General features: G+C 46.5%; 1 protein-coding gene across 1 annotated transcript in view; it reads left to right on the plus strand.

The window, feature by feature from the left end:
- EFTUD2 (elongation factor Tu GTP binding domain containing 2) overlaps nucleotides 1–18,371 on the plus strand; it is a 30,104-nt gene extending 11,733 nt beyond the window's left edge. The window contains exons 14-28 of the mRNA XM_081883906.1: nucleotides 92–227; nucleotides 2,653–2,780; nucleotides 5,244–5,437; nucleotides 6,933–7,044; nucleotides 7,647–7,787; nucleotides 8,736–8,837; nucleotides 9,000–9,082; nucleotides 9,943–10,029; nucleotides 10,853–10,979; nucleotides 11,627–11,714; nucleotides 13,557–13,675; nucleotides 14,474–14,568; nucleotides 15,799–15,952; nucleotides 17,264–17,371; nucleotides 17,501–18,371. Coding sequence (XP_081740032.1) covers nucleotides 92–227; nucleotides 2,653–2,780; nucleotides 5,244–5,437; nucleotides 6,933–7,044; nucleotides 7,647–7,787; nucleotides 8,736–8,837; nucleotides 9,000–9,082; nucleotides 9,943–10,029; nucleotides 10,853–10,979; nucleotides 11,627–11,714; nucleotides 13,557–13,675; nucleotides 14,474–14,568; nucleotides 15,799–15,952; nucleotides 17,264–17,371; nucleotides 17,501–17,596 — 1,770 coding nt within the window. The 3' untranslated portion in view covers nucleotides 17,597–18,371. The remainder of the gene's footprint in view (nucleotides 1–91; nucleotides 228–2,652; nucleotides 2,781–5,243; nucleotides 5,438–6,932; nucleotides 7,045–7,646; nucleotides 7,788–8,735; nucleotides 8,838–8,999; nucleotides 9,083–9,942; nucleotides 10,030–10,852; nucleotides 10,980–11,626; nucleotides 11,715–13,556; nucleotides 13,676–14,473; nucleotides 14,569–15,798; nucleotides 15,953–17,263; nucleotides 17,372–17,500) is intronic.
- Nucleotides 18,372–20,049: the final 1,678 nt, after the last annotated feature.

Genomic DNA, 20,049 nt, shown 5'->3' on the forward strand with positions numbered 1-20,049 from the left:
AAAAGCTTTTTTAAAAAAAGTTAAGCCGCTCCTGGTCTGGACCCTTCTCTGCTTCAATCTTCTGACTTCTCAATTCCTCGCTTCTCCCCAGGTTGTTGGGGACGTTGACACCACCCTGCCCCGGACTCTGGATGAACTGGGGATCCACCTGACCAAAGAAGAGTTGAAACTCAACATCCGCCCCCTCTTGAGGCTCGTCTGCAAGAAGTTTTTTGGGGAGTTTACAGGTAGGCTTCATCGTCCTTCTCTTTTCTCGCAGTGTGGTTTATCTCCTTGCCAAAGAGGACTGCCAAATGGGTGTGTTGAAGCAAGCTACCTCTGGCTGAGGGATTTCGAGGAAACCCCTTTTTTGGCGTTGAGTGTCAGTGCTGCATTGCAATTTAATAATAATAATAATAATAATAATAATAATAATAATAATAATAATAAAATTTTATTTATATCCCAGCCGAAGCCGGGCTCAGAGCGGCTAACAACAGTAAAAATAACACAGTTTAAATAAAATCACAATCATTTAATTGAAATTCATTCTAAAATCAATTCAGAGTCAAATTAATGGCAACCATTGGGCTAGAGTTCTATGAGGATTACAGAAGGAGGGGGGTCAGACTGTGCCTTGGCCAAAGGCCTGGTGGAACAGCTCTGTCTTGCAGGCCCTGCGGAAAGATGTGAAGTTCCACAGGGCCCTAGTTCTTTTGTGACAGAGCGTTCCACCAGATCGGGGCCATGGCCGAAAAAGCCCTGGCTCTGGTTGAGGCCAGCCTAACCTCCCTGGGCCCAGGATCTCCCAAGATGTTTTTATTTGAAGACCGTAAGGTCCTCCGCGGGACATATCAGGAGAGGCGGTCCCGTAGGTACGAGGGTCCTAGGCCGTATAGTGCTTTAAAGGTTAAAACCAGCACCCTAAACCTGATCCTGTACTCCACTGGGAGCCAGTGCAGCTGGTATAGCACTGAGTGAATGTGATCCCACGGCGAGGACCCTGTAAGGAGTCTCGCCACAGCATTCTGCACCCGCTGGAGTTACAATAATCAAGTCTGGAGGTGACCATCACATGGATCACAGTGGCTAGGTCAGGGCGAGAAAGACTGGCCTTTTTTATTCAAGATAATATTAACCCGGAATAGGGTGGCCTAGTGTATCAATGTAGGACTGGGAAGACCTAAGCTCAAATACCCATTTGATTGTGAAGTTTGCTGGGTGACCTTGGGCTAGTGGTCACATCACAGGGCTATTGTGAGGGTAAAGTCAGGACATCTTGGCTCTTGACTCCTTCTGAAAGACTTGTGTGTATTGTGAAACCCAACCTTGCTTTATGAGCGTCTTGGAGGAGGGTAAGATAAAAGGATCTTGGGAGTGCAGCCTTTGTGTTTATTTCTCATTTGCTGCACCCTCCTGCTTGTGAGTCTTAATGGAACCATAAGGGCTGGAGAAGGATGTTAGAGAGAGTTTCATGCCAGTAGCAATGAGTTCCACCGGCTAATTATAAGTTATGAGAAATGGTATTTCCATTTAGTCTGTCTTTATATTTGCTGTACCTCAGTTACAGTGGATGATGCTATGTTTTTGTATTTTGAGTGAGAATTATTAATTTATAAATCCTCTCCCTTGTGTTGTTTGATCTTGGGGAGACAGCAGGAGGAATCCATGTGTCAAGAGCTGCTAGCTTAGTTCAAGAAGAGTTGGAAGATATCTGTAATGGTTCTAGGGGTTGCTCGTGCGTAAGCCGGTGCTTATCTCCCCGGCTGGGTGCAAACACCTGGCTGGGTTGCCAAAGTGAACCTTTTCTGTCCGGACAGCCACTCACCCATGGCTGACTCAGTCGCTGGCAGAATCCGTCAGTGGGCGTTTCTTAAACTTCTTCCAGCAAAGAAGCTCTTTGACGCCTAGTCTCCTCCTACTCTCTGCGCGAAAGCCTTCTGAGCAAGGAGGTGTGGGCAGTGGAGGACCCGTGCTCTCCCCGCTGGTCCCCGGCGAGGAGTCATGGGACCGCCTCGTCGCTTCCCCCATCTGCCCCCCTTCTCCACTGGTGCTACGCTGATTCTCTTCCCCAGAAGATGGGCTGCTTCTCCCGATCCCTGGACGCTCTCTGGAATCCCCCTGGCTTTTGCTCTCTCCCTCCGGCACTGATGGCAGTTCCCTGACAATATCAGTTTTGTCTGGCCTTATCCGTCACAGCTGCAGACCTGTGTTTTTCAGAGCGCATGGTCAGCATGCTGCATGAACAGAAAGCACACGCTAGAACAAATTCCAGTGTTTAAGGCTTAAGACGAATCAATGTGGAAAGTGTTCCTTACAGGTACAAAGTTGAAGCCAGGTGAAAGTTGAAAACTAACACAGGCTTCCTCTTCCTGAAAATCATGCCAGTGTGGTGTAGTGGTTAAGAGCGGTAGTCTTGTAATCTGGGGAACCGGGTTCGCGTCTCCGCTCCTCCACATGCAGCTGCTGGGTGACCTTCGGCCAGTCACACTTCACACACAAGTCTCTTAGCTCCACTCACCTCACAGAGTCTTTGTTGTAGGGGAGGAAGGGAAAGGAGAATGTTAGCCGCTTTGAGACTCCTTAAAGGAAGTGAAAGGTGGGGTATCAAATCCAAACTCTTCTTCTTCTTCAGTTTTTGAACCGCTGCCTCACCCAGTTTTGTTCTCCCAGGCTTTGTGGACATGTGCGTGCATCACATCCCCTCCCCAAAAGCGGGCGCAAAGACCAAGATCGAGCACAACTACACAGGCGGAGTTGACTCGGACCTGGGAGAGGCCATGAGCGAATGTGACCCTGATGTAAGACTTCCGTCTAACTCTCTTTCTTTGTTAATGGTAGTAAGCCTAGCTGCATGATTCTGAGCAGGAGAGGGCAAGCTCCCTCCCTTCAGGTGTTGCTGAACTACAAGTCCCATCATCCCCGGCCATTGTTTCCTAGGGCTGATGGGGGTTGTGGTTCAGCGACATCTGGAGAGCCAAAGGTCCCCCAGTCCTGTTGTTTGGCAAGTCCTGCTAGTGGACTTCCCACAGACTGGCTGCGGTGAGAACAGGATGCAGAACTGGATAGGCCATTGGCCTGATCCAACAGGCTCTTCTCATGGCAGTAAGAAAAGGAAGCTTGGTATTAAATCAGAACTTGGCTCTACAGTGGTACCTCTAGATACAAACGGGATCCGTTCCGGAGCCCCGTTCACATCTAGAGGTAAACATAACTAGCGATGGCACATCTGCGCATGTGCAAGCGGTGAAACCCGGAAGTAACGCGCTCCGTTACTTCCGGGTTGCCGAGGAGCGCAACTCGAACGCGCTCAAATCGAAGCATATTTAACCCGAGGTATGACTGTACTTATGGGACGCGGGTGGCGCTGTGGGTTAAACCACAGAGCCTAGGACTTGCCGATCTGAAGATTGGCGGTTCGAACCCCCGCGACAGGGTGAGCTCCCGTTGTTCAGTCCCAGCTCCTGCCAACCTAGCCGTTCGAAAGCACGTCAAAGTGCAAGTAGATAAATAGGTACCACTCCAGCGGGAAGGTAAACGGCGCTTCCGTGCGCTGCTCTGGTTTGCCAGAAGCTGCTAAGTCATGCTGGCCACCCGACCTGGAAGCTGTACGCTGGCTCCCTCGGCCAATAAAGTGAGATGAGCGTCGCAACCCCAGAGTCGGTCACGACTGGACCTAATGGTCAGGGATCCTTTACTATGGCTGTACTTGGAAGCAGTGTTCTGTAAGTCTGTTTTGATTTGATGGTTTGTCCATCACTTTGTAGATTATTATTTTTTTAAGTTATGCTGTTGCTTAGGGTCTACCACCTAATCCATATTACAGTCGTACCTCGGAAGTCTATTGCTTTGGTTCCTGAACGCCGCAATCCCGGAAGTGATTGTTCCGGTTTGTGGACGTTCTTTAGAACCCAAACGTCCGTCGCTGCTTCCACAGCTTCTGATTGGCCGCAGGAGTTTCCTGCAGCCAATTGGAAGCCACACCTTGGCTCCCAAACGTTTTGGAAGTCGAACGGACTTCTGGAACAGATTCTGTTCGACTTGCAAGGTACGACTGTATAATTTTATACTTTATGTACCACTCTTTGCACAACCTGTGTGTATGCGAACGAATCTCCACTCAGTGGCCACTGTCCCGTGGGGAATTTTCAACGTGTTCCCACGCTGCATTTATAACATGTATGTAAACTGTTTCTAAGAATGATCTGTGCTGAAATTGACTAAGAGCACCCGCATTGAAGTTTTATTTGTCAGCCACCCAAGCTAGTGGGTCAGAGAAACAGCAGACGCCTGAAGGGAGTGCACTCTGAGCTTAAACCCTATTTAACTGTCATGGCTGTGCCAGGAATAGATTTTGTAAATTCTGTCAGGGAGCTAAGTGTCTTAGGTCAAGCTTGATGTGACGACAGCAGCCACCCTTGATTGTTCATGTCTTTGCCTGGTTTGTGGGTGAGCTGCAGTAGGCACTGACCTCAAAAGGCCGCACAAAAGATGAGAGCGGAACTTGGTGAAGTTGCTTCCCTGGGCCTGAGTTTGGAATTGGAGCTAGGCTGAAAGGAAAAGCAGGCGGGCAGTGAAATTATGGGATCTCGCTCTCCTCAACGTGTTCTTTAGGGTAAAACAAGACTTTATAGGGGAACAGGTCTGACTTATGAATAACAAGCATTAACTGCTGCCATTACATCTGTCTGTCTTATGTGTTTGATGTACAACCATTTGAGACATCTGTAACAGCTCCTACGTTTCTTTGGAGACCCCAGTGCCTTCTACACCCAACTCACAAGGCCATAGGTTTGTTATTACAGTGGTACCTCAGGTTAAGTACTTAATTCGTTCCGGAGGTCCGTTCTTAACCTGAAACTGTTCTTAACCTGAAGCACCACTTTAGCTAATGGGGCCTCCTGCTGCTGCCACGCCGCCGGAGCACGATTTCTGTTCTCATCCTGAAGCAAAGTTCTTAACCTGAGGTACTATTTCTGGGTTAGCAGAGTCTGTAACCTGAAGCGTATGTAACCTGAGGTACCACTGTATATGAGTCCATAGAATAATGAACTTAATGGGTTTGGCCCAGGTGTTCCCTCAGCCCAGTATTGGCAGCCTCATCTTGGACAGCAGTGTCTGGATTTGGTCGATCAAATTTCCAGGACTCAAATCCAAAAAGCAGCTGCTTTTCCTCTGGACCGTGGCCACTGTTTTCATACACCTTTGTCTGTATCCGTGGTACACGAAGGCTGATCTTTGTCAAAACCTTTTTTGTCTGGAAGGGCCCGCTTATGTGCCACACCACAAAGATGTACAGTACGGACGATGGGGTCCAGTTCCATGCTTTCGGCAGGGTGCTGAGTGGGACCATCCATGCAGGGCAGCCTGTCAAGGTCCTTGGAGAAAACTACACCCTGGAAGATGAGGAGGACTCGCAGATTTGCACGGTGGGGCGCCTCTGGATCTCTGTAGCAAGGTAGGCGGTTCTGGGGAAGGCTTTAGCGGGATCCCTGCTTTGCATTCTCCATGCAGGTTGGGGTGGCAGGTGCAGTGTGAAACCCAGCAAACAACACAAGCAACACAATGACCGGTATGCTAGATAGCACTGCAATTCTTATTGCATAATATACGTAATTTAGTACAACGAAAACAAAATGTGTACGCTTGTAAATTCTCTAATATATTTCAAATCCAATGAACATACGTCTGACAATCTTTGAAAGTCTGTAGAAGTATAAACAGTCTATAGTTGAAGCAAAGTAATAGATGCTATCCTGTGGGCTAAGCGGTAAAACTTTTTAGGCGTTTATGGTGCCGAAGTAGTAAGTGAATAACAATGTTATTACATATCCTTATGACCATTGCTCCTTGTGCATTTTTCTAACCTGTGGGTTGTGCTGAAGAAGATTCCAGCAAAACAGTCAGATTATCCGGGATCACTGTCCTACGTTGTCATTCACTTACTACTTTGGCACCATGAACGCCTAAAAAGTTTTATCGCTTAGCCCACAGGATAGCATCTATTACTTTGTTTCAACTATGGACTGTTTATACTTCTACAGACTTTCAAAGATTGTCAGACGTGTGTTCATTTGATTTCAAATATATTAGAGAATTTACAAGCGTACACATTTTGTTTTTGTTGTACTAAATTATGTATATTATGCGATAAGAATTGCAGTGCTATCTAGCATACTGGTCATCGTGTTGCTTGTGTTGTTTGTTGTGTTAAGTTTGCAACACAGGGGTTTGTTGTTCTGTAGCAGTGTGAAACCCAGCACACAGTCTGGGATTTCTGCTGTTGTTGAAAGTAGCTGCAGAGTGTGGGAGAGCGCAGGTTTATGATGGGCTTGACCACCAGTAGTCAGGAGCTGTGCTGCTTTTGGGGCTAGCATTGTTTGTGGTGCCCACGACGCTTTCCCCTTGTCTCTTCTCTCTACATGGCTGGCCTGCATCTGAGTAGTTTCCCACTTTCTGACAAACTGTTCAGACACACACACTATGTGCAGAAGTCACAGTTATGGACAGCCAAGAAAAGTGTATTCCTTGGATGGGAAACATGACTTTTTCAAAGGTGTAAAGAAGTCATGTGTATTATGGGCTGTCCCGTGAATCCGCTGGATGACATCGCGGAAGAACGTTGCCTCAGGAGAGTGAGGAAAATTCTCAGGGATGACTCGCACCCTGGCCGGCGCTTTCTTGATCTCCTGCCCTCGGGCAGAAGATATAGAAACATGATTAGTCACAACAACAGGGTAAAGAACAGCTTCTATCCGTGGGCTGTTAGGCTGCTGAATGAAAATATAACAACAGGGCAACTGACTTTCAGGTTTGGTGGGTGTGCGTCAGTAAACGAGGGGAAATTAAGACTAAGAGAGCTGAGTGGGGGGTGCTTGTGTAATCTCACTGTATACAAGTTGTGCAAGTGACAATAAAGTATTTCAATTTCAATTCAATGTGTTTTATTTCAGGTATCACATAGAGGTGAACAGAGTCCCTGCTGGCAACTGGGTGCTCATCGAGGGAGTGGACCAGCCTATTGTGAAGACAGCCACCATCACTGAGCCCAGAGGCAATGAAGAGGTAAAGCAGCCGTCATCAACATCTCCCTTGTCTTGTGGGCAATGGAAATAGATACGAGAACAGCATGGTGCCTGCCTTCTGCAGCAGACCAATGTGGCATTCTGTGCATTGACACTGTCTCCTTGCCTGTTCTTCCATCCAGTCTGTTTTAGCCAAATTATATAAAAGGCTCCTCCTCAGCTGTGTGTGTATGTATTGGCCAGCTTCAGGTGTGCTTTAAGTGTTGAGTAGACCAGGACCTTAAGAATCTATATGTAATTTGTTTTTCTAGTTTGTTCTTGTGCTGGCATAGAGCTGGTTAAAACATAATTTCAGGTTACTAAATCATGGTTTATTAAGCAGAGAACAAGTGTTGGGCCCACACACTCCTCCTCCCTCATTCCAGCTTCTGTTGTGGTTTGTTTAAACCATGGTTCATCTGAACTGGGAAATTGTGATTTTATCTCTGTTTGCTAACCAGCATATGAAACCAAAATTCTCTTATTTTTGCCATAGAGGATCACTGTTATAACCCCAAGTCTGCCACTTGGAGCTCTTTGGAAGAAAGGCAGAACACAGTTACTGATTGTGGTTATGATAATTATCTTCTTGTTCTGTTTCAGGCTCAGATCTTCCGCCCTTTGAAATTCAACACCACATCTGTCATTAAAATAGCTGTTGAGCCTGTCAACCCCTCTGAGCTCCCCAAGATGCTGGACGGTCTGCGTAAGGTTAATAAGAGCTACCCGTCTCTCACCACCAAGGTGTGTGCGATTGCTTTGGATGGGTGGGATGGAGAGGCAGTAGGAACAGGGAGCAGACTGCAACTTTCCTTCTCCACACTATCAAGTCCCCTTTAGGGAAGAATTCTAGGCAATCAGAAAACCTCCTGGGGCAAGGTTTTAAAAAGCACAGCTTTGAGGTGTGTGCCAATGACAAGGGTACCTGGGAGGCCAGATTCGTGGCAGGAGCTCAAGGCTCTTGTTTCATTTCATTTCTTTTTTACTGGTAGGTCTTTGCTGAGATGTGCTTTTTACACTTCTGCTGTATGGCAAATTCGAAAAGCGGGATGTGCTTTGTATAGGTGCCTCAAAATGTACCGTATTTTTTGCTCTATAAGACTCACTTTTTCACTCCTAAAAAGTAAGGGGAAATGTGTGTGCGTCTTATGGAGAGAATGCAGGCTGCGCAGCTATCCCAGAAGCCAGAACAGCAAGAGGGATTGCTCTTTTAACTGCGCAGCAATCCCTCTTGCTGTTCTGGCTTCTGAGATTCAGAATATTTTTATTCTTGTTTTCCTCCTCCAAAAACTAGGTGCGTCTTATATAGAGCGAAAAATACGGTAGTTACAGCGCCAATGTGGGAAACAGCAATACTCATGGGTTGTGGGCATTAAGTTTGAGTGTATTACGTGGCGTGTGTTTCCTTGTGCACTGATTCTGTCTTAAATGCGCATTATCAGTTGCTGGTTGCCACTGGGGGTGGGGGCTAGGGATTCGGGGCTGTTCTCCTTAGGGCCTGGCTTTTTCTACACTCGGAAAAGATGCCTGTGATATTCCTTGTTTGTTCCCAGCATCCAGCACTCTGATCTACCCCAAAAGGTTCAGTCGAGCCTTCATATTCTGCTGTACGTTCCAGCTGCTAATGCAGCCCATATGAAGTTCTGAATGGTTGTCGGTTTTGTTAAGCTTATCTTGTTCATGTGCCTCCAGGTGGAAGAATCTGGGGAACACGTGATCTTGGGAACAGGCGAGCTGTATCTTGACTGTGTCATGCACGATCTGCGAAAAATGTATTCGGAGATTGATATCAAGGTACAAAAAAGATTCTCTTTCTAACTCTGATATGTTGATTTGGGGGGGTGGCATTTTCTATCTTCATCTTGGTTTGCCCATCTGAATTGAACAAGGGAGGTTGGGTCCATCACTCAGGTTTTTTTATCCCCTCTACCCCATTCTTCTATTCACTTTTCAAAGGTAGCTGACCCTGTTGTCACATTCTGCGAGACGGTTGTGGAAACCTCTTCCCTGAAGTGTTTTGCCGAGACACCCAATAAAAAGTAAGATATTTGATGAGAGTCTTAAAATGCGAGCCACGGGTGTGGTGCTATTACAAAAAAAAGCTAAGGCACCATCTTGCACTGAATGAACTGGCTTAGCCCTTGGGCAGCCAGATTTGGATATGCTGTGTTTAAAAAGTTTCACGTAACCTGGGAGGGAGCATGACTTGATAGCCACTTGAAATTCCCTCCAGTGGCAATTGTTTTCAATTCAGCAAGCTGTTCATATTATCCCTACGGGTTGGGATGTTTTCTTTATGCTGCCATAGGCAATTTTTCCAGAAGCAGAAGAAGATGTATAATTTTGCCTAGAAGGAAAGCAAGCATTTTGTTTATGTCCGCAGGCCTTTATTGCTTGCAGTTGCTATTTTGAACGAATTTGCTCCTTTCAGACTAAACTGCAGAGGCACGAGATGCAGTAGAACAAGGTGGGACCTGTTGGGTAGAACCCCATTGGAAAATAAACCCTGGAATGGGAGGAGGGAGCCTGTGGCCCTCCAGATATCATTAGACTATGATTCCCATCATCCCTGACAGTTGGCTTTGCTAGCTGGGGCTGATGGAGTTTGGAGTTCAACACCTGGAGGGCTATAGGTTCCCTACTCTTGCCCTAGAGAGCAGATGATTAAGAGAAGATATATTGGCCCTCTTCAGTTCTTTAAGAGATCTTGAGTTGAAGAGGGGCAACAACTGTTCACCCTTATCCCCTAACAGCAGAACAAGAAAACAGCCATTTCAAACTACCAGAGCAGTCGCCTTCCTACTTTTAATTGGCTTAAATTGAAGAGCAGTTTCCCAGCGGACCAGCATTGCTTTTACCTCTTCCTCTCCAGCTGAATTGACATGTCTTTCTGTTCCAGGAACAAGATCACAATGATAGCCGAGCCTTTGGAAAAGGGTCTGGCTGAAGACATTGAGAATGAAGTGGTACAGATAACATGGAACAGGTATGGAGTTTGCTGAAGAGTTAACTGTGATAGACAAGTACACACACACACATTTTCTTAGCCTTCAGACACTAGGAAGTTCACCTCAGCTCCTTAAGAGAGGGACTTCATCACTCTTGCTTGCATAGGGCATCCATATCTGAAACCTGCTAATGCACAAAATCATAAGAAAGCCAGGCCTTTGGAGTCAGAAGAGACAAAATACTTCTATTAAAAATAAGTTTTAAAATAAACAAATCTATGTCTTGATTAATCAAGGCCCCAATTATTGACCTAAATGTTTCTTGTTGATTAGCCAATTAATTTAATAAACATTACAGCCATATAAAACAGTTTCATACTTTAGAATGGTTACAGTCAAGTTTCCAATGGAAGCAGTACATTCTTACCCAGGGGTCAGCAAACTTTTTCCGCAGGGGGCCAGTCCACTGTCCCTCAGATTTTGTGGGGGGGCGGACTTTTTTTTGGGGGGGGGACAAATTCCTATGCCCCACAAATAACATAGAAATGCATTTTAAATAAAAGCACACATTCTACTCGTGTAAAAACACCACAAATAACCCAGAGATGCATTTTAAGTAAGGACACATTCTACTCATGTAAAAACAACGTCCGTGGGCCGGATTTAGAAGGCGATTGTGCCGGATCCGGCCCCTGGGCCTTAGTTTGCCTACCCATGTTCTTACCTAATAAATGTGTACGGGGAAAGTAGACAAGTGTCTATCAGATATTGATTCATTGCACATTTGGAGAGGGGTTGGTGAGAAGGTTAAACCAGTTAGTACTTGAGTTCCTTCAATGTTTGCATATCTCTTCCCTTTAGGAAAAAGTTGGGTGAGTTTTTCCAGACCAAATATGACTGGGATTTGCTGGCCGCCCGTTCCATCTGGGCCTTTGGGCCTGATGCTACTGGACCAAACATCCTGGTGGATGACACCCTGCCCTCAGAGGTAAGGACCTTGCCAGAGAGATTTGGGTTGGTTTTTAGCCTGCAGTGATCAAATGACTCTTGCCTAGGACTACTTCAGTTTTGCAGCCCAGGTATCAAGAGATTTCACATCCAAGAATTATCGGATCCTGTGAACCCTGAAATAAATTGTGCAGATGATGCTCATGGAGAATTGGGGTGGGGGAATCACATGGCTTAGGAAAAGCTGTATTTGTCTTCAGAATTTCTCCCTACGTGTTGCAAGCCAGTGGTCCAGAACACTGGCGTGCTCTGTACTCCACCCAGACAGACTCATTTGAAGAAAGTCTTGGCTCGAGGCGCGACTAAGAGATGACTCCCATTTCGTCCCTGAAGCCAGCCTTTCTCCTGCTTGTATGGAGATGGAAGCAGGTCACCTGGTCTGCTGCACTGGTAGAGCAAGCAGCTGTGAAAAAGGAAGGACACTCTGGCTGTAAAGCCTTTTAACTCCAACTTCCTAAGAGACCTTGAACTGACCTTGTGGCTGTGTTTCACCACTCTCTCCCCTGCCTGTAAATTTTCTGCAGAGGGAGCTTCAGTGCCACATATTCCAGTTCACACACAGAGATTAACTTCTCCTTGCTGCTACTTGCTACTTCAGCTGCTATGTGTGTTTTTCTTCTTTTACAGGTTGACAAAACCCTCTTGGGTTCCGTGAAGGACAGCATCGTGCAGGGCTTCCAGTGGGGGACCAGGGAAGGGCCCCTTTGTGATGAGTGTAAGTAAAAGATCTAGAAAAATTAACTTGTCCTAGGGATTTTCAGATCCATCCCACCCAAGCTGCGTTTTCTACCAAAAGTGAAACTGTCGCATCTTAGTGGGTCTCAAATGACAGTGACTCCAGGCTTTTCTCAGCGGCAGCCTCGTGACTCGTTCCCAGATTCCTCTAGGGAAATGTGAACTTTTCCCAGAGATTAATCCAGAGCCTTTTCCTAATTTGTTCTTATTTGGACTATGGTTCTGGAATGCACAAAGAAATTGGAGACGGAAGCAAACAGAGGTTTAGCTCGTGTTTGGTTTTATCAGTGGTCAACGCGATTCAAAAAAGCCTTTGAATAATTAGGGGGCTTTTGAACTCTGTTGTACCTCAGAAAAAAAGACTCTAAGCAGCAGAAAGTTCACTTGTGTAAATTTTAGAATGTGAGGTTCAGCACAAAGGGCCTTCTGGAAGTTCCCTCACTGCAAGAAGTAAAGCTACAAGGACCAGGCAGAGGGACTTCTCAGTAGTGGCGCCCGCCCTGTGGAATGCCCTCCCTTCAGATGTTTAGCAGATGAGTAACTATACAACCTTTAGAAGACATCTGAAGGCAGCCGTGTTCAGTTTCTATTGCTTGATGTTTTATTATGCTTTTATATTTGTTGGAAGCCACCCAGGGTGGCTGAGGCAACCCAGCCAAATGGGCAGGGTAAAAATAATAAAATTAATTATTATTATTAAGCTGTTGTTGTTGTTTAGTCGTGTCCGACTCTTCATGACCCCATGGACCAAAGCACGCCAGGCACTCCTGTCTTCCACTGCCTCCTGCAGTTTGGTCAGACTCATGTTTGTAGCTTCGAAGACACTATCCAACCATCTCATCCTCTGTCGTCCCCTTCTCCTTGTGCCCTCCATCTTTCCCAACATCAGGGTCTTTTCCAGGGAGTCTTCTCTTCTCATGAGGTGGCCAAATATTGGAGCCTCAGCTTCACGATCTGTCCTTCCAGTGAGCACTCAGGGCTGATTTCCTTTAGAATGGATTGGTTTGTTCTTCTTGCAGTCCATGGGACTCTCAAGAGTCTCCTCCAGTACCATAATTCAAAAGCATCCATTCTTTGGCGATCAGCCTTCTTTATGGTCCAGCTCTCACTTCCATACATCACTACTGGGAAACCCATAGCTTTAACTATACGGACCTTTGTTGGCAAGGGGATGTCTCTACTTTACTAAGCTGAGACTCACCTAAAATAACAAGGGAAAGGGTATTGTTAAAGTCTCCTGCAGTTCCTTGGTAGATGTCAGGGGCTGGACTGAGGAGGAATGGTGGGGGACCGCCCCCCCTCTCCTGAACCTTCCCAAGAACAGGAGAGCAATATAGATTTACAGCAGTGGTTTGCAGAAGGTCAGAGTTCAGAGGCTGCAGAGGGGAGAAGCTGGGAAATATTGGGAGAGGAAGAGCAGGAAGAAGAACAACCAGAGGAGAGACAGCTAACAGACTCAGTTTCTTTGAAAAGCATTCCTGACCCCCTCTCCCAGGACAAGGCGGGCATTGAGAGTAGTAGAAGAGAAAGCTGAGAGGCAGAAAGCTCAGATCAGCTGACGCAGGGATGACGTATAATAGGAGAGACGGAGGAGTGGGACTTTACTCAGAGCAACGCCATTATTCTCAGAAGGACTGCATTCCTTTGTCTCTTCGTGTGAATATTGAATAAATTACTCGTTAAGAACTCTTCTTGTTTATCTGCTTCTTGACTGCCCACTGCGGGAGGGATTGGAGTCCCTGCAGCCTGAGCGTAGGCTTGCCAGCCAAAACCTTTCCAACCCCACGTCTCTCACGGTGTCCTCTATTTCCTTTCACTCCAGTGATCCGCAATGTGAAATTCAAGATCCTGGATGCTGTGATCGCCCAGGAACCGTTGCACCGGGGAGGTGGGCAGATCATCCCAACAGCCAGGCGGGTGGTGTATTCTGCCTTCCTCATGGTAAGAACCGCCCTGCAGCGCCTTGCGTGTCCCCACTCCCAAGCAGCCATAATAATAATAATAATAATAATAATAATAATAATAATAATAATAATAATTTATTTATTTATACCCCGCCCTTCCTGGTTCAAAAACCGGGCTCAGGGCGGCTAACAACAAATTAAAAACACTTAATTATAAAATCAGCATAAAATACAGTATAAAAACATGAATAACAATAAAATTCAAAAATCAGTTTAGGGGAAATAAGCATTAGATAGTCCCCAGGGCTAGCTGGCTGAATTGGTCCTACTTGGGCCAGCGAAGAGACCAGGGGAGAATTAGCTTGGGGTCTCAGAGCGGGTCATCTTCATAAAACGGGAGGGGGAGGGAAGGGAAGGGAAATAAAAGAGCAGGCTGAATTCAAATTAAAGGCCAGGCGGAATAGCTCTGTCTTACAGGCCCGACGGAAGGAGGTTAAATCCTAGCAGATTTTCTCCTTTAAGGTTGTTCTTTTGGCACAGCTGACTAGCAGCAGCAGGGAAATGGGCGCAGTAACTGCAAAGGGAACTGCCTTTGCAGTTCCCTTGCCGCCCCTCTGAAAGATAACTTGTCTCCTGTCCTCGTAATGTGCAGCTCTTGGAAGTCTTCACTGTGCAAAAGACACTTGGAGGCCAGTCCCCACCCCCCAAATCTGATCAGGGCATGTTTATTAGTGCTGTCTGCTAATAGCAGCAATGGAGACAAGAAGGAGCTCCTGAACCCAGATGCTGCTGTCACCTGCTGTTGCTAAAGACTCCTTCCTTCTGTCTTCCTCAGGCCACCCCACGGTTAATGGAGCCATATTACTTCGTGGAAGTCCAGGCCCCTGCGGATTGCGTCTCTGCAGTATACACGGTCCTGGCCAGGCGCAGGTGAGTGGCAGCCATATTGGTTAACTGCTTAGTTTCTGTGTTGCTTTAGGTTCGAAATGCTCCCCTTTAGCTTGTTCTCGGAGATCTGTTGCCTGCCGACATTTGGTGGAAATTCAGCTGTTGAAATGTATAATATTAGTAATAATAATAATAATAATAATAATAATAATTTATTATTTATACCCCGCCCATCTGGCTGGGCCTCCCCAGCCACTCTGGGCGGCTTCCATAGAAACCACAGATACAGTAAAATATCACACATTAAAAACTTCCCTGAACAGGGCTGCCTTAAGATGTATTCTGAATGTCAGGTAGTTGTTTATCACTTTGACATCTGCTGGAAGGGCGTTCCACAGGGCGGGCGCCACTACCGAGAAGGCCCTCTGCCTGGTTCCCTGTAGCTTTGCTTCTCGCAATGAGGGAACTGCCAGAAGGCCCTTGGCGCTGGACCTCAGCGTCCGGGCAGAATGATGGGGGTGGAGACGCTCCTTCAGGTATACTGGACCGAGGCCGTTTAGGGCTTTAAAGGTCAGCACCAACACTTTGAATTGTGCTCGAAAACGTACCAAATACATTGGTACCTCGGGTTAAGAACTTAATTCGTTCTGGAGGTCCGTTCTTAACCTGAAACTGTTCTTAATCTGAAGCACCACTTTAGCTAATTGGGCCTCCCGCTGCTGCCGCCGCCACCACACGATTTCTGTTCCCATCCTGAAGCAAAGTTCTTAACCCGAGGTACTATTTCTGGGTTAGTGGAGTCTGTAACCTGAAGCATCTGTAACCTGAGGTACCACTGTAACAGTAGGAAAGCGGTTGGGTGTCCTTTTCTTGTCTGCATGAAGGAAGAGGAGATGGGACTGCTGTTTTTTTTGGTTTCCTCCACAATAGCTCATTCTGACCTGAGTACCAGTTACTGGGATCAAATGGAATGATTGTCTCCACCATGCCTTGCTTGTAACCTTCACTGGGCATCTGATGCTGGAGACAGGGTGTTGGGCTCGTCTGCCTCAGATGTTTACATTCCTATTCTTTTCCCATTTCAGTTCTGTGTTTTACTACACGTGTTGTAACTGCTCAGCTCTGCTTGTGAGTCTTTCCTATTTGCCCACTTCTCTGCTGAAACTTGCCATCTTCCTTTATCCCCTGCTGGGCCAAGTCTCCTGAGTTGGGATTGGGGCATTTTGGCAAGCAATCAAAGGGGAAACTAATGTCTTTTTTTTTCTTTTGCAGAGGCCACGTGACCCAAGATGCACCAATCCCAGGTTCCCCTCTGTACACCATCAAAGCCTTCATCCCAGCTATTGACTCCTTTGGGTTTGAGACAGACCTCAGGACACACACCCAGGGACAGGCATTCTCACTGTCTGTCTTCCACCACTGGCAAGTAAGTGGCACAGGGGCTTGTTGGTAGATAGCAAAGGAAGAGGCCAGCACGCCAAGTCTCAAGCTTTGCATTCGAATTCCCAGGCTGCCAAGTTCTTTAATTCACAGGCAGGTTCTCTGCTGTGTGAGCAGCAGGAAGTCCGCCTAATTTGAACTGTGTGCTCCTTGTACCCCATATTCTTTGTCAAGAAAAGGTGAATTCTGGAAGTGGAAGGGGCAGGCAGAATATACAATGGAAGAAAGGTATAAAGAGGTGTGGGTTATCGGCTCGCGCCTCTGCTTAAAGGGATCCGGCCACCCCCACCCCCCGGCCAGTGGATTGGCTAGCCGGGATCCCCCAGGCAATGGGTGGCCACGCGATCCACCGCAACTCCTCCCCATTTGGAAGTGGAGCGGATTTAATGATAAATTAACATGTGCCATTAAGGTAAGAGGGGGAATATGCAGGAGAAATTATTTTGAGGAGATACGGAAGGTGTTTGTAGAATTTGTACTTTTAAAACGGAAAGGGGTCAAACCATCACAAGAGGTGTTGAAATTTTGGGAAGGAGATAGTTACAATGGAATGGTCTCAGGGTGGGGTGCACAATTTTATTCTTAATTATGATTATTACTTTGTAAAAAAAAAAGAATGTAAAAAGAAAAGTTGAATTCTATATCCTGCTTTCTATAAATTGGCACATTGGCTTATTTTGCATACATTCTGCTTTTTTGCAGCAATTTATTCCACTTAAGGGAGGGGGGGGTAAAAAAGCAGTGTGCAGCACTTGAAGTCCTTACCTCCTTATCTCCGTGGCTAGGGGAAGGTCCTTTGCAATCTGCCCCACTGCTTTTCTCCTGCCTCTTTTGTCCTTGTGAAGATGTCGGCAGCAGTGGAAGAGCGTGATGCTTCCTGCAGCCTGGGCTGCAAATATTTCAAACCTTGTGTCGTCATAACCCCTCTGGACAGGTCTCTCCTGCTTCCTTCTGTCTTTCTCCATTCCTGTGATCCATATAAATAGCTGGTTGATCCCCTTTTTAGTAAGGCCCTTTTTTAGATGTAAAACAGTAAGAGGTTGCGAGGCTGTAGTGTGATGTATGATGTGGAGAATGCTGTTCAGAGTGGGGGGGGGTGTATCCTGTACTAAGACTTTTCTGGTCCCTTCCAGGTCTGTAAGTCTATTAAAATGACTTTGGTGATGCTCTGGAAGCCTTCCAAGATTTCCACTTAACGTGCCATGTGAATCATGGATATTTGTGGATTCTCTGTGCACCTAGGAATCCAAGATACTTAAAATTCCTTAACACACACTGCGTGCCCCTTACATTTCAGATTGTGCCTGGTGACCCCTTGGACAAGAGCATTGTGATTCGACCTCTGGAGCCCCAGCCAGCCCCACATCTGGCCAGAGAGTTTATGATCAAAACCAGGCGCAGGAAGGTAAGTCTTATGGTTAGGGTTTGCCTCCGCTGGCCTCTGCAGCTCTTGCCCTGCAATGAAGCATAAAAACACACACACACACCTCCTCTTGCTTCCGGTCTAATGCTTTGACATCCTATTCTCCCTCAGGGGCTAAGTGAGGACGTGAGCATCAGCAAGTTCTTCGACGATCCTATGTTGCTGGAGCTGGCCAAACAGGATGTGGTGCTGAACTACCCCATGTGATCAGGCCTCCCCCACTGGGCAGCAGCATTTTCCCAGGCAAGACTCCAGTATCATCCTCCTTGCCATGTTAACTTCATGTGTGTAAGACATTACTGTGTGTCTTTCAGTGCTGCAGTCCTACGGCCAAAGCAGCTGTTTGCCACAGAAGTTTTGTGTTGTCAAGGCAGGCTCCCTGCCGTGTTGTGAACAAACTCCACTGATCCTTCTGCCTTCTCTTGGCCAGACTTCAGATTTGCCAAGTATGTCTTGTGCATCTCCATAAACCTGCCTCTGTGAGGAGAACTCAGTCTCTTGGGAGATTTGATCCTTGAGTCCTCTTAGCTTCCCACAGTGATCCTCTTTTCCCTAATAAAAACAGCTTTTTAATTTTGTTTCCAAAACATTTCTCCACGCTGTACTCATCCAGCCTCCTCCCAAGCAGCACTGGCAGAGCTGATCAAATATTTTGGGGGATTGTAGCCTTTCCCAGTCAGACTGAATTGTGACTTCATGCTCTGCCCCCTGATGGAGAGGTGATTCCTTGCCAACCAGTTCCTGTTTGGATGGTTAACAGGGGCAAGAACCCACCCCAAACACTTGGCTATTTAAAATTCTTCAAGTGAGCATGTGCTGCCATCCCTGTACAAGCTTCGGCAGAGGCCTCCTCCTTTTGGTGAAGCTGCCAGCATTCTGAAGTTTGATTTTGTCCATTTGATTGGGTGTTTGGCATGGAGGGGGGCCAGGAGTGTACAGAGAATAAATATTTTTTACTTAATTGTAATAGGTGACGATAAAACCATTCTGGTCTAGTTCTTGGTTCTTCTCTGTGCCTGTTGGTGTGAGTGAATGAGTGAGATCTACTGCACATGTGTTGTCCGCTCTCTCTCCTTTTCCTGCCCCACCCCAAGCTTCCCTGGAAATCCCACATGTCCACTTCAAAGTGTTTTCACCCGGTTCTTGAGTTTTGGTAGCAATCTCTTCCAAATGAGAAGGATTTTGCAGAGGCCTTCTGCTGAGTCAGCCTTCCTAGCCCAGTACATGCAGGTCTCGCTATCCCAGTGGTGTCCAAACTTTTTTCAAGGAGGGACAGATTTGATGAAGTGAAGGACCGTGAGGGCCGACCAAAGTTGTTATCCCTTTTTTTAGGATTGAAGTTTTGAGCTTTTTGTATGATTTTACCCCAAGAAATGGGACGTGGTTGGCGCTGTGGGTTAAACCAGAAGGTCGGCGGTTCAAATCCCCGCGACAGGGTGAGCTCCCGTTGCTCGGTCCCTGCTCCTGCCAAACTAGCAGTTCGAAAGCATGTCAAAGTGCAAGTAGATAAATAGGTACCACTCCGGTGGGAAGGTAAACAGCGTTTCCGTGCGCTGCTCTGGTTTGCCAGAAGCAGCTTAGTCATGCTGGCCACATGACCCGGAAGCTGTACGCCGGCTCCCTCAGCCAATAAAGCAAGATGAGTGCCGCAACCCCAGAGTCATCCGTGACTGGACCTAACGGTCAGGGTCCCTTTACCTTTACCCCAAGAAATAAACTGCCCCAGGGGCCGGATTAGGCCTCCGAAACGGACTTTGGGCATGCCTGCACTATCCAAACAAAAATTATACGAAAATTCACTTATCCAAACAATGAGGAATTAGAATCCAGGCCTTGTCATACAAATCACAGATTCAGATATCCACACAGCTGGACCTGCACATAGTAATGTAAACAAATAAGCAGCCTTAAACAAGTCTCATTTTATTATGTTTTGCTTATTTGTCACCAGACACCATGGTTAGCGGGAAGGATCAGAAAAAATAAGAGAGGATTTTTCCTTCCTTATTTGCTTTTTGCAAGGTTTCAGAGGAGCTTTTTCATCATTTGGGTGTCAAAATTCCATGGCTGGGAACGCATTGGAAAAATTTCCATAGGAACCCATGGAAATTGTTGGCTCATTATGCAAACACTCGCCTGGCAAATGATTTCATGAGAACATGTCATTTTCAGATGGCAAGACTTGCCTATACTGTCTGCTCTGAATTACAGCAGCTCCCCAGGCCCTGCTTTTAACTCAGAAGTTAGGGGTGAGCCTTGAGATGACACCAGCAAATTGTTCAGGGTGGCAGGAACAAAAAAGGATGGTTGCCAGGAGCTCCGAAAGGATCTCTTCAAACTGGGTGAATGGGACGTGAAATGTCAAATGCAATTAAATGTAAGCAAATGTACAGTCATGCACATTCAGGAAGAAACCCTAATTTCACATACGGGATCTGGGCTGATCATGGACTATCCAGGAGAAAAATCTTCCTTTGTGGTTATAATGGGTCGCTCGATGGAAATGACGCAATTGTGGAGTTGTTGTGAGAGATCTGAATTCCATGTTACGGATAGTGAGGAAAGGGGTTGGAAATAAAACTGCAAAATATCATAATGCTACGATACAAATCTGTGGTGTGACCACACTTGAAAGTTCTGGTTACTGTACCTCTAATTGG

This window comes from Podarcis melisellensis (assembly GCF_964234715.1).
Source record: "Podarcis melisellensis genome assembly, chromosome: 13".
NCBI classification, from domain to species: Eukaryota; Metazoa; Chordata; class Lepidosauria; order Squamata; family Lacertidae; genus Podarcis; species Podarcis melisellensis.